The sequence below is a fragment of the Oculina patagonica genome, chromosome 4 (genome assembly GCF_052425735.1).
Source record: "Oculina patagonica isolate OP01 chromosome 4, crgOcupat, whole genome shotgun sequence".
NCBI lineage: Eukaryota > Metazoa > Cnidaria > Anthozoa > Scleractinia > Oculinidae > Oculina > Oculina patagonica.
Genome location: NC_135761.1, coordinates 13873112 through 13886934, shown reverse-complemented (window position 1 = coordinate 13886934; position 13823 = coordinate 13873112). Strand labels below are relative to the sequence as shown.

At 38.3% G+C, this 13823-nt stretch overlaps 2 protein-coding genes across 2 annotated transcripts in view; both read left to right on the top strand.

The window, feature by feature from the left end:
- The window catches only part of LOC144648164 (uncharacterized), a 148685-nt gene that overhangs the window by 74094 nt on the left and 60768 nt on the right, over positions 1 to 13823 (top strand). The gene's annotated exons all lie outside the window — the stretch shown is intronic.
- LOC144651416 (uncharacterized) overlaps positions 1 to 13823 on the top strand; it is a 146910-nt gene that overhangs the window by 114128 nt on the left and 18959 nt on the right. Inside the window, 1 exon segment of the mRNA XM_078511348.1 lies at positions 3289 to 4528. Coding sequence (XP_078367474.1) covers positions 3337 to 4528 — 1192 coding nt within the window. The 5' untranslated portion in view covers positions 3289 to 3336.

The following is a 13823-nucleotide window of genomic DNA, read 5'->3' as shown; positions in this document are numbered from 1 at the left end:
GTAACGTGAACAACACGCGATCGACGATCGCGTTCAACTACTGTTTGAAGAAAATTTAATGTTATCTCTACTAGTCAGCATTCTCGTGTATCCGAGCGGTTGGGTTTTCCCATTTCTATAAATTAAACCCTTTCTCCATACCAACGAAGCCATTGTATTAAAACCTTGCATTGGCGATCGCATTTAAATTCTTACAAGAATCACCAAAACAATCTACACCTTCTGCTCACTGAGTTGTGAAGTTTTGTTTATAATTCTTTAAAGTCGAGCACAACTATAAACAGCTACTGATAGCTACAGATATTGCATCCAGCGACTTCTGTATTTGACAATCGCAAGGGAACTGTGCTTGAAGTTACAGACAGACGAAATTAACAGACAGCTTGATTTATATTTTGTTATTGAGTAGCTGTTCCTTCACTGCCGATCATTAACCGGCGTGTCATATTTACCTTACTCATCCGAATCAACAAAATATAATTATCACCTTCGGCCAGGTTCTTCTTTTTCTCAGTGGCGTGATTTAATCATTGCGAAAAAAGGGTTTGAATACGATTTCAATGGATGATAAGTGGAGTTTAGCGCCTCATGAGTAGCCTGCGAACGCAGACGCATTTCCGGCTGTCGCTTTTTCGACGGAGAGAAGCGACAGCCGGAAATGCGTCTGCGTTCAGGCTACTCATGAGGCTCATGATGATCTTTTAGGCAACCATGACCGCTATAAGCTGGAGAATATATCAGTTGCAAAACAACAGAATTATTCAAACGAGGATAACTATATATGATTTCTAAATCCTAAATATAATAAATAAAATATTAGAAAAATTGATAAAAGTTTATCAAAAGTTAATGAAGCGAAATGCTTATGGCGTCGTGAAAATTGGATATATTGCATGTAAATGAAACCCTGTATTTACTGTCAGAGTACGGGTTTTGTCGAGCACATTCTACACCAAGTTCATGATCTAGCAGTACAAGACGAACTCCAATGGCTATAACAAACAGTTAGTCTGAGTGAAGCTGAGTACAATAAATTTTGTTAAATAATACGCTGCTTGACAGAAGAAGAAAAACAAAAGAGTACGAATGTATTCTGATGCATACAAAGCTTGTGCATGGTGTATCGTATAATTTTTCAGCGCGTCAGATAAATGCGAAATACGTAAACCCTTTCTCCATGGGAAGGAATCCATTGAAATAGTTACGTTAGCGATCGCTTTCGAATCCTTACAAGAATTTTTAAAACAAGTCATGGCTCATAGTTGTGAAGTTTTAGAATTCTTTGAAGCCGATGAGCCACTGATGCATGGCAGCAATATCTTGCGGCTTCTGATTTCTCGAACTCTAGTTATCTCGCACCTCCCAAAACTCGAACCAAACGTCGTTCCCCTTGGTATCGCTTCACTCTGTCGAACACTGCATTAGTCTTAATTAATGGAACTACCTATTCCTAAATACAGTTTTGTGATTCGCTTGGACGTTTAAGAAATCTGGGCAGAATGTGATTAACATCTTTGAAAAAAAGAAAAAACACAAAAGAAGGAAAACAAAAGAACACGAACGTATTCTAATGTAAACATAGTTGATGTAGCGTGACTTGTCTAATTTAATCTGTCACCGCATCAGACAGTTCACTTTTAACACTCCATACTTTTGAAAATTAAGAAAGAATAACATATATTTAGTAAGTGTTCAAACAGTTCATGGACGTTTATTTTACTTCTACTTTGTGCCTGAAGAAGGAAATCTGTTTTAATAGTTACTCTGCCAACCAGCTGAAAAAACATCAGCGACAAATGTACTTGAGCATAACCTCCATGTTGATACTGTTAGTTTCAAGCAACCTTTCTTGTAAAACTACTGAAGCGATCTGTGTTCATGTATAAAATAAAAAACGTTTAAAACAAATCTAAAAAGACTAAATTTTAGATCGCCTTTTTTTTGGTCTTTTTCTTCTATGATATCTAAAGACAATAGGATTATACATGCAGAACTGATGTCATTTCTACAGATTATTGAGTACAGATAATTGCATCGTGCGAAATCGTGCAAACGTTGCCTTTTCCTAGCCTGTGAACGCAGAGGTATTTCCGGCTGTCGTTTCTCTTTGCCGAAAAGTAACTTTTCGGCAAAGAGAAACGACAGCCGGAAATACCTCTGCGTTCGCAGGCCAGCCTTTTCCCGCCTTGCTAGTTTGAATATACAACCCACAATAATGGAACTGCTAATTGGAAAAAAATACCAGACGATATATAAGAAAGCTATATATCTATCTTAGCATCTCTTTTTAAATTCTGTTGATATTAATGTAAACGTAATGTAAGTAGTTTTATTGTAAATACCGTTATGATTCGATTTAGCGCCCTCCTTCCAATAAGCGCCCCCTTCCGAATAAACGCCCCCCCCCCCTCGAATGTGTTTTTGTAAATAAGCGCTCCTATTCCAATAAGCGCCCCCATTCTAATTAGCGCCCCCGTTCTTATAAGCACCCCTATTCTTATAAGTGCCCCTATTGTGGATAACTGCCCATACTGAAGTCATTGACGTCAACTAGATAAACTGCTGACCGTTCGCTGTACAGTTCATGTATATATTTACTGCTAAAATGAACAATTATTTTAAAAGTAACTGAACTTTAAACAATTTCTAACTGTTACAGTTTCTGTTATTGTTAGATACATTTGGTTGTTTCTCAAGAAATTAAATAAGCGCCCTGTCTCGAATAAGCGCCCTCCCTCGAGGTGCCAAAAGTAAATAAGCGCCCCGGGCGCTAAATCGAATCATTACGGTAGTCGTGCGTTTTTAACATGTGCCCCTGGCTCGGGAGATTGGGCGACCACTCCCAACGTCAACGACTTTAAATAAAATACCTATACCTATATACCTAATATAAAGCGAAAAACGAATATTTCATACATCATTTGTTTAAAAAATATATATTTTCTAGAAGGCATTAACCGGCTTTTGTAAAACAAAAGCCGTTTTTTAGTGAGTGAGATAGGCAATATAGCATCAAAAAGCTGAAAAGGTATGCGTTTTTTAACCACATTGCATTGAATGATGTGGAAGGTTGGTATTTTGCTCTTTGAACCACATTAATAATGTACGTACACAACATACATTGGTTTTCTTACGTTGCTGGAAAAGTAATCTGGAGTTACTTTGGCTTTGCTCTTTAGTTAATGCATATGTTTGGTTAAAAAAGGCGCGCGCTCCCGGACTCAAATTATTGAATACGCAAAACCATAGTCGGCACACTCAAAGGTTTTATTTTTTTTCTGATAGGAGTGGCCTCACGGCATGCCATGACTTCTTCATTACAGCAAGCTCAAGAGCATGACACAGCGAACTCAAGAACATGGTGCGTTACATTCATCTGCTAGCAAATTAAAAGTAACAATTCTAGCATCGGAATGGGGGTCGAGTAAAGGCGGACTGTCTACCATTAACAGAGAATTGGCCATACAGTTGGCTAAATGCCCTGAGGTGGAAATAACTTTCCTTTTACCAAAATGCAGCGTAGAGGACAAAGTAGCGGCCATAAGCCACAACATTAAAATTGTTGAAGCAACAAGTTGGCCTGGTTATGAGGAACTTGAGTGGCTTAGCTTTTCGCCAGATGATTTGCAGATTGATGTAATTGTTGGCCATGGGGTGAAGCTCGGTCACCAAGCACAAGTTATAAGAAAATCTCACAAATGTAAGTGGGTTCAAGTTGTCCACACAGACCCAGAGGAACTTGGAATGTACAAGTCCTACCAAAATCCGATTTCAACGAGCGAAAAGAAGCATAAGACAGAAGTAGAACTTTGCGAAAAGGCTGACTTTGTTGTAGGAGTTGGGCCCAAGTTGGCCGAGGCCTTTCGCTCATATCTTCGCTGGTGTAAAAAAGATCAAACCATTCTTGACATCACCCCTGGTGTCTTCAACGAATTTGTGAATATTGAACACGCAGCTGAAGAGAGGAAACGGTGTGGCGTTTTGGTGTTTGGCCGTGGAGATGCTGAAGATTTTCAGTTAAAGGGTTTTGACATTGCAGGCAAAGCAGTTGCTCAGTTGAAGGACGCTCATCTTGTTTTTGTTGGCGCCCCTGAAGGAAGGCACGAGGACATAGCGAAGCGTCTGCTTGAGTGTGGCATTCCTGCGAGCCGCCTGACAGTCAGAAGCTTCCTGCAAAGCCAAGAGGATTTGAAAAGATTGTTCTGCGAAGTGGATCTTGTGCTTATGCCTTCCAGAACAGAAGGATTTGGCTTGACAGGTCTGGAAGCCTTATCAGCTGGTCTCCCTGTGCTGGTTAGCAAGAATTCGGGATTTGGAGAAGCCCTACATACGGTACCGTTTGGTTCATCGTGTGTGATTGATTCCGAGGACGACAAGGTATGGGCTGAAGCAATCAATGGAATCTGGAACAAAGACAGAGAGACGCGACTTCAGGAAGCTAAAGTGTTACGCTCTTCCTACGAGAAGAAATACAGCTGGGCTAAACAAAGTCAAGATCTTGTTACCAAGATGACCAGCATTGTCCAAGGTATGGATTTTAGTGACAATCTTTTAAATATGTATATGTCAATCATCTGCCAAAGAAATCTTTCTTTATTTCTTAGTAGAAAGTGGAGGGTTTTGAACCAATGTTTGAACCATCAGTTTCATCAGCAATAAACAATGATGACTTGTGTTAAAAAAACGTAGATTGCAACCTTTTTGGCTGGTATATATTAAGAGAAGAAGGAAAAAAGTTAGCCAATATTTAGCTTACTTATGGCGATATTCCGCTTTCTCGCGTAACGTAAAGGGTACGATCTAAATTGACCTAAGAACTTTATCCTATATACATGTTGTACGGGTACTTTCCAATGAAAAATCAGAAAAACTTTGTCAAACAAATAACCTTTTTGATACTATTGCAAGTCCTAATGAATTAATTTTCCAGTTTGTACAGCCTAGCAGTTGTCTAAAATTTGTGGCAGTTTTATACAATTTCCAATTCTTACTCGTATTTCAATTTTTTGTCATTTACTATTAATGAAAATTTAATAAACCAGATAAATGAGTCACGCATTAGGTAAGAGATCGTTAAAAATAATTTCATTTTTCTTTCAGCTATGACCGTAATTCACGATTTGCATCAAATAAACCGTGATCCAAACAAGTCTAACAGAAAAACTGACCCATCGGAGGATCTGCAGAAGATTGCTGCAGACAAGGGATTCATCATCAGTGATAATCCAGCATCAGGAAACTGTATGTTCTACGCATTGTCAGAACAACTGCAAAGCCTAAAAGGAATCCAAATTTCAGATCGAGAACTGCGGATAAAGTTAGTGGACTTCCTCGCGAAATACCCGAAATTAGTAAGTCAATGTCAATAGCAATACTATTTCAATTAATGTTGTCAAGGGAAATAATCAAGGCTTAAAGACAAGACCGAAAGGTAGTATGGGTAATAATAATAAAATAATAAAAAATAATATTTTAAGAAGGGGCCTCCAATCACCTAGGGGGTGGTTTTCAGGAGGGTCCTCTGGGAAAATAAACAAAGCATGCTGAACCGTTATGAGATATAACAAATGACAAACGCGAATTTGCACGTTTTCTTTGTGTTCAGACATATGGAGAAAAGGTTTTAGCTACACTAAATTTTAGAAGATTTTTCAAAGCTCAAAGCTATGCGACAGTGAAAGAAAAGCGAAATTAAAAAGCCACCTGAGAGGAAAAACAATCTCTTCAAGTGCAAAAATACAAACTTGTATATTTCCTCTAGGACAATATGGGAAATTTTCAGTGAATACCCAGACCACTTTGATCGGACAACGTTAATTGAAATAGCTATATATATAGAAGCCAGAGATATAAACATATAAATTTACCAGCCTGCTCTACTGCATTCACTTAACTTCCATTAACTTTTCTCTTCACAAAGCCCGATGGAACAGATCTTTTCAACTTTGTCCATGGATATCCCTCCTGGGATGATTATTTAAGAAGCATGGAAAAAGATGGCACTTGGGGCGATCATTTGATTCTCCGTGCTGCAGCAGACTGCTACAAAACTCGTATTCGTGTAGTTAGCAGTCTTGAATGTGATGTAAGCATCACTCCAGATCATGGCACTGTCGACAACACCAACCCACTTGTGCTGGGACACGTTCATGAGAAACACTACGTGAGCCTTAAATACATACAAGGTACCTGTAAAGGATTTAATTTACGAGTAGTAAGATAGTAGTCTAGATAAACAAAACGCAAAAAACTAATTTTCTTTAAATATAAAACTTTAACGGAAATGTTACAAAATTATGGCAGACGTTTCATTCCAACGCATTGACAAATAACAGCTTTATAGCTAAGGTGTTTCCTTTCCTTTGAGAAGCAATCATAAAGGTTAATTTTTGCTAGCTTTCAAAGAGTTAAAGGTCAAATGAACAGAAATTTTAAGGAGAAATTTCTACTCAGACCGCGCCAAAATGAGAATTAGTGGCACAAAAATTAAAAATCTCGATGATTTGGTAAGTGCAGAATGCAATATGGAACAATTGAAAGTATGATGTTTTATATATGTTCGTGTTTATTTGCTTTATTTTACTTTCGGAAAAACTGTTCACAGGCTACTTGTATTCTTTTCCAGGTGTTCCTTACGCTAATCTTTGCAAACGTAACAAGACACTTTTGTTCGTTTGTAACAAAATACTTTTGTCTTCCTTGAAAATGCGATAACATGAAACTTTTGTTTTTTGTTTGTTTTACGGCGGCATCGATGACATTTGTTTAATTTAATTAAGTTACGGTTTAGACTGCACGAAAGACGATTCTCAAAAACTAAAGAAAAAAATCTAATCAAAAAACATATTTTTCGACAGGTTTTTTAAAACGCAGTACAGCTAGGATATTTGTTTCCTGGTTATCAGGTGTTCACGCCGAAAATCTCGGTGCAAGTTTTTGCATACCTAATTACGAAAGCGCTGTAAAAGTCTCAAAATCTAATTTAATTAATTTGCGGTTTTTTCTTGGCGCCAAGAAGTCTGCAGGAAGCCTACCGCAAACACGCAATACAAGCGATGTTCATGATAGTTCCAGAAAACAACGTAGACTAATCTGCGCATGCGTTTGGTGTGAATTACGTTGAGTAGTACCACAAGGAGAGCAAAGGGTTTTCTGAAACAAATATATACGTTTGAGATCTTCATATGAAAGTAACGTAGATGTGCTCCAGGTTTTACCTAGGGGTACGGTCAGGTGCTCCCCACCCCCACCCCCTCCACAAGTAATAATTAATTAATTGATATTAATTAATTAATTGATGATTAAAAGTTTACACTGTAGCGCTTTAGGGGTTTAGCGGACGACAGCCCCACCAAACCATCACAATAGTGCATTCTGCACTAAAAAAATCACAATTCTTCATATTTCGCCCAAAGAAAGCCTATGGTAGGCCTAGAAATCGTGGTGGGATTTTTTTTCTTCAAACAAGCCGGTCAAAAACTTACAAAACCGTTTTGACCCCACGAGTCTTCAAAAACACACAATGTAAACATGACTCATACCGTCTCGTAAACTTCGCTCTGGATCATTTGCATTAAATAAAGCCCCGTTTTTGAGCCTAGAAATGTACTTTTGAAGCGTTTATAAGTCATTTGAGTCCAATATTTCTTCTTTAAGTTAATTTTCAAGGTCACGGCGAGCCGCTGAAAACCCGGGGGGGGGGCACTCCCCTATATGGCCTATACAGGGACGTGCCCTGGATAGGGTATGGTTTTTTACCCCTCCGGCCCTGAACATGGTATATAATTTCCACCCGGCATAGCTAATCGAACGTTCGAAAATCGAACTCAATCGAACTCAATCGAACTCAATCCATGGATTGAGTTCGATTGAGTTCGGCAATCGAACGAAATCGAACATCGGACTTTCAGTGAGTTCGATTTCCGAACAAATCGAACTCAATCGAACCCAATCAATCAGATTGGGTTCGATTGAGTTCGGTAACAGAACTAATTCGAAAACAATTAAATGGATTGCGTTCGATTGGCTCTGGGAAACCTATACATACAAAGCAATCCCGTCAAAAGCAGGTTTTTCTTGCGCTTTTTTACAGTTTATTCAATAACAGCCAATAACAGAAACCCCTGCCCGCAGTTACAGTGTAAGAGAACAGAACAAAACAAAACAAAAATATCGTTATTCCAGCGTACGTATTCAAGAATTATTGCACCAATCAATTGCAAATTGACAATTCCGAGTGTTACCTGCCACAGGGAAGAAACTAGTTCAAGTTGAAGGTGACCTAATTGTCCGCGCTCGTTTGCAATTCGGAATGCACGGCCTTTCTCGCCGATTTGTTAAAATAGATCACGGAGGGTCGTGGGTTCAAATCCCATCTGGAACCGGGATTTTTTTTTCGAGTTTTTCAGTCAATGCAAAATTTATCATGCGATTTTTTTTTAAAACATTGAAATCTTCGCCATCCTTGACGTCAAAGCGGCATTCCTGATAGCCTTTTACTGCGCATTTGAAGCTTACAATCCACGTTCTAAACTCCGGGCTGAAGTAACTCGATCTTCTAAGATCTGGTTATAGATTTTCAATGCCGGTTTTTCAAAAAGCAAGAGTTTGAAAATCGAACGTTCGATTGAGTTCGATTGAATATTTTCCTTTTCGGTGAGTTCGATTTGGTTCGATTGCAGAAATCAATAGAACTCAATCCATGAATTGAGTTCGATTGGGTTCGATTGAGTTCGATTGAAATTTAGTTCGATTGGGTTCGATTTGCTATGCCGGGTCTTTTTCGAGAGACAATTTCCCTACCCGGTAACTCCAAATTACTTGAAACTCTGATATTTTGAAAGGGGAAATGCCGTTCTAAAACCTGGTGTAAAATATTATTTCGGGCTCTCTATAAGCGCTGAGTGCAAACGCTCTCAAAATACTTATAATTACAAAATTACCTGTCACTGAAATGTAAACAATAGCCAGTACATTCTTCCGACCAGACAGTTCAAAATGTCTTCTTTTTAGTCTTCCCTCTTGTTTCTACTGCTATTTAGATGTAATCTACAGCAGACGCTCCCTGTTAAGATCATTCTGAACACTATATCTTCCAAATATCGAGTATAAGGCGAATTTCGAATATTCCCAAGCGTGCCGTCGACAACTTCAGCACATCTCCGTGTTGACATTCAACTTTAAACCGCTCTCAGGTCTGCCATCACATTCCCACCGTCGAATAAATATACCCTTCTTGTGTCAACCCTTTGATTTCTCGACCGAAATGCTGGCCCGTTGTCAGTTGTTGTTCATGGTCGGCCGTTAAACAAACCAGACAACTGTTGTGCTCCGATTACATGTTGACAAAGTTGCTTGTCACGCAATCCCTTCCGCAATAATAATGAAAGAAATTAATCAAATATACGGTTTGTTTTCAAGCCCATTCTAAAGGTAATTGATTTTGTAACATAATTTTCAGTGAAATTGCCTTTTCTGTTTTCATTCCTTGCCGGTACTTCAACATACCCGGGAACATAGTGAGAAAGGTTCATGAGTAGTCAGGGTTGTTACGCCGCAAAATGTAATAATGGCCGCAAAATGTAATAACAATCGCCGCAAAATGTAATAATAACGCAAAATGTAATAAAGTTGTTAACGGAAAATGTAATAACTTTTTAACGCAAAATGTAATAAATTTTCTAACGTGTTATGTAATAACACAAAATGTAATAACTCTAAATGTAATAACTAATAAATATTGTTTACAAGCTAAAATGGTAGAATAGGGGTTATGTGGACAAAATTTGGAACCACATATTTGTAAACTCTCAAGGGACTTTTTTAATTTCTCAAGGGACTGTTTTAATTTCTCAAGGGATTACTTTCCGCTGTGGGTGATCACTTGCGATCTCGTGGAAAAAACGTGACTTGTCACATTTACAAACGTTATATAACAATTTTAAAAGTGACATGTCAGCTTTCTTATCTCAACGCACGTGTGTCTGAAAGGCGATCTATAAAAAGCGTCGCACAAACAATGGCTTGCGTAACTAAAACACGAATAAATAATCACTAGCACTTACATCGTTTAAAAATTACAAACGTCAAAAATAAACCATACCAAAAAACTCGCTCTTTTCAAAGATATTATTGAAGTTAAAACAAATGCAAGAGATGGGGGCTTGTTTTAGCTTAGGAGCGGTTAAAAATTAGGCCAAATTTGGTCGCTACATGCAAGCGCCATTCTATTTCGTCATCAGCCTAGGTCGTTAGGGACGAGACCTCGCGTTGACAGCAATGTTGCATGAATCGGCTTTACAACATGCGATCGTATCTACGCAGTTCGAGTGGAATTTCAGTCAAAGACAGCAAAATTCTTTCGTATTTCATCTTCAAATATAATTCGAAAGCATTCACTGTATATATGGCTTTTGTTTAATCCTGGGTCTTGATATCCGAGGGATATCCGACCCTCGCAGAGCCTAGACAAAACGCAGCTTGAGTGTAACGATTTGTTTACGCCGCAATTATATGCGCAATGTTTTCTCCGACAGTAGTCGAAAATATCCGTATTTTTTTCGTGCTTTTTCGTGGAGCAATCGTAACGATACGGCCTTGAACACATTGAACAGCGGTCTACCTATAACAATTCAAATATGGCGTCGCAAAAACAAAGCGTCGAACGCATATTTTGCTGTTTCATTTGCTAATTTCGCTGCCGTAATCGACTGCCTCGAAAGGTCCTTGCAATTTTAAAGTATAGAATTGTCAGATCTCGGTGAAGTTTGCACTGTTTATTTGTGTAATGTTAAGGAATATGTGTATAAATACCCGGCGCGGACGAGCCATTTTTGACAAAATTATATGGCTGCATTTCCTCCGCGAAGATAGGAAATTGTTAAACTAAACTACAAAGAAACTGTAATAATAAGTTCGAAGAACAATGCACAGGATACACCTTCGACTTATACTTCATGCAAAAACGTCGATATCTCGAAGAGACTTTGATTCAATGAGTATTTACTGTAAGTATTAGTTGAATAGGATGGGTGTAAAGGAGACTATAAACTGCAAACAATTATTCAATGTGCTAGGTTTTGTGAGTGGCAAAATGGCTTACGGTTGAAAACGACGACTATGTGCTTGTATCTGTTTTTCTATTACGGCGGATAAGGGGCGGGATTTCTAAATCCACCCCTACCTGTTTTCACTTGTCTTTTGATGCTAAGAGGCCAATTTTCATTAGGCTAATGAAACACGTTTGGTTTGCTACTACTACTTAATGTACAAAACATACCCAACCTATTAACAGATTAGAGTCAAGGCTACATCTCGTCCCAATCTGATCTTAAAGAACTGCGTGGTTGGACGAGGTACAAAATTCAATAAGTACCTGTCAGAAAGAAAAAGGTCTTTGGGAGGGGGAAGGGGGGCAGTTCCTATTTGGTCCTTGATAACTTACACGAGGTAAATTATTGAGTGCAATTCGCTCAATTCATGAAACAGACCTGTTATTTAAGGGCTATTACATTTTGCGTTATTACATCATGCGTTAGAAAATTTATTGCATTTTGCGTTAAAAAGTTATTACATTTTGCGTTAACAACTTTATTACATTTTGCGTCAATTTTATTACATTTTGCGTTATTGTTACATTTTGCGGCGATTGTTATTACATTTTGCGTTAGTATTACATTTTGCGGCGATAATTACATTTTGCGGTGTAACAAGGGTCGATCAGTGAGTAGTTTTATCGAACGTTTTGTGGAGCAACGTCTTTTTACCCAACGTTTTTCTCTCATTTCAAGCAATACTTTTACCATAACCTTTTAAGCGCTGAACGTTTAAATTTCAAATGCATTTTCCGGTAATAAAGTGAATTTGAAATCCAAATTTTCCCCGGGGAGCATGCCCCTATACCCCCACGAAACCCCCCCCCCCCCCCAAGCTAAGGTTACTCACTTTAGGGTTCGACTTTCAGCCCCCCCACTCAAATTCTTCCTGCGCGGTCCCTGATATGAGATTTCTATGCGAGAAAGTAGGAAGGAAGGAAGTGATAAATCTTTCTCCGGCCGTGAACGTTAGACGATCGCGTGCGTCATTATAAATACATTTCTCCTGGTCGAAAATATGTTAATTTAAACTTTAAACTTGCTCGATATAAGTTGCATGCTAAATACTGGTTTAAAGAAAGTAAAACGTACAAGATTGTGGGCGATAAGAATTCAAAACACTGGCAATAATACGCGACTTTTCTCACAGACAAGCGGAACGCCAGTTTTTGCTTTGTTTGTCTTCATAAAACAAATAGCACAGATGCCAAAGAAAATATAATTTTTTATTTTTACTTTAAAACTTAAGGTTCAAAAATCCAGTTTACTTTGATAGGATCCCTGAAATCTTGAAGTGTATTATCTCTCTTTCTGAAGAGATCATCAATATGCTGCAATTTTTGCCGCGAAGTGTTTGTTTACTGTACATAAGTTTTTCTCTGAAGTCGAGTCTTATGTTTCATAGCCGGCGTTTTTACTCGATATAAAATCTATTTCCACGCACGCAATAAAAGTTACTGATGTTATCTAACCATATGATGAGCCTGGACTTTTTTGAATTTTTTTTCCGCACAAAAACGAGCTGCATGCATCTCTGTGAATGATGTTACAGGAGACTATGAGAAAAATGAAATGAACCAACACACTTTTCTCAGTTATGATTCGTTCCTGTTTTTTTTTTATGTAAGCCCTTTTCCCCTTTTATTTTAACCCTGTAAATCAGTTAATTTTCGCTTTTACAGTGCATAAAACAAATATCGAGTATTTTCAATATTTCTAATCAACGGGTACTACGTTTTGTTAACCAATGAAAGGAACACACCAAAACCGGTAAACAAAACTTCAAACTAAAAGGCTCGGATTATAACAGTAGGCGAGCCTTCAAAGTGCACTAATTGCAACAGTGGCAAACTTGTTGAAACTTTGACACGCAGAAACGTTTAAGAGCATTTTAAGTATCAGCGAGCGAAATAAAAAAACAAAGTTGCTTGTCGGCCTTAAAAATTGCACAAAGGCTATTTCGTTAAGTAACAAAACGTCTTAGAAACAGGCAATATTTACAGAGCCTGCATTTAGTGGCTTCAGTTGAACATTTCCCACGGTTTGATAATCGATAAATCTGCAGTAGTTGTTGATGGAGGTCATTTGCTCCTTTCAGAAACTAGTTGGAGGTGCTTGCGCCTCCGACAAACGATACGAACGAGAAGTCGTTGTTCGGTATTGTCATGTGAACGAGATATTTCAGGGCACACTCGCAGTGTTGAGATCAGGGATGTGTACTCTGAAGTTGATCTTATTTTAGCACGTGCATCCGTATTCTCGCTTCCGTGCGACATTTCGTCGTGGACTATTTGTCCAGCTCATCGCTCTTCTTTGGGAATTGGCTGGCGTAGACCCGGCATAGCAAATCGAACCCAATCGAACTAAATTTCAATCGAACTCAATCGAACCCAATCGAACTCAATTCATGGATTGAGTTCGATTGACTTCTGCAATCGAACCAAATCGAACTCACCGAAAAGGAAAATATTCAATCGAACTCAATCGAACGTTCGATTTTCAAACTCTTGATTTTTGAAAAACCGGCATTGAAAATCTATAACCAGATCTTAGAAGATCGAGTTACTTCAGCCCGGAGTTTAGAACGTGGATTGTAAGCTTCAAATGCGCAGTAAAAGACTATCAGGAATGCCGCTTTGACGTCAAGGATGGCGAAGATTTCAATGTTTTAAAAAAAAAATCGCATGATAAATTTTGCATTGACTGAAAAACTCGAAAAAAAAATCCCGG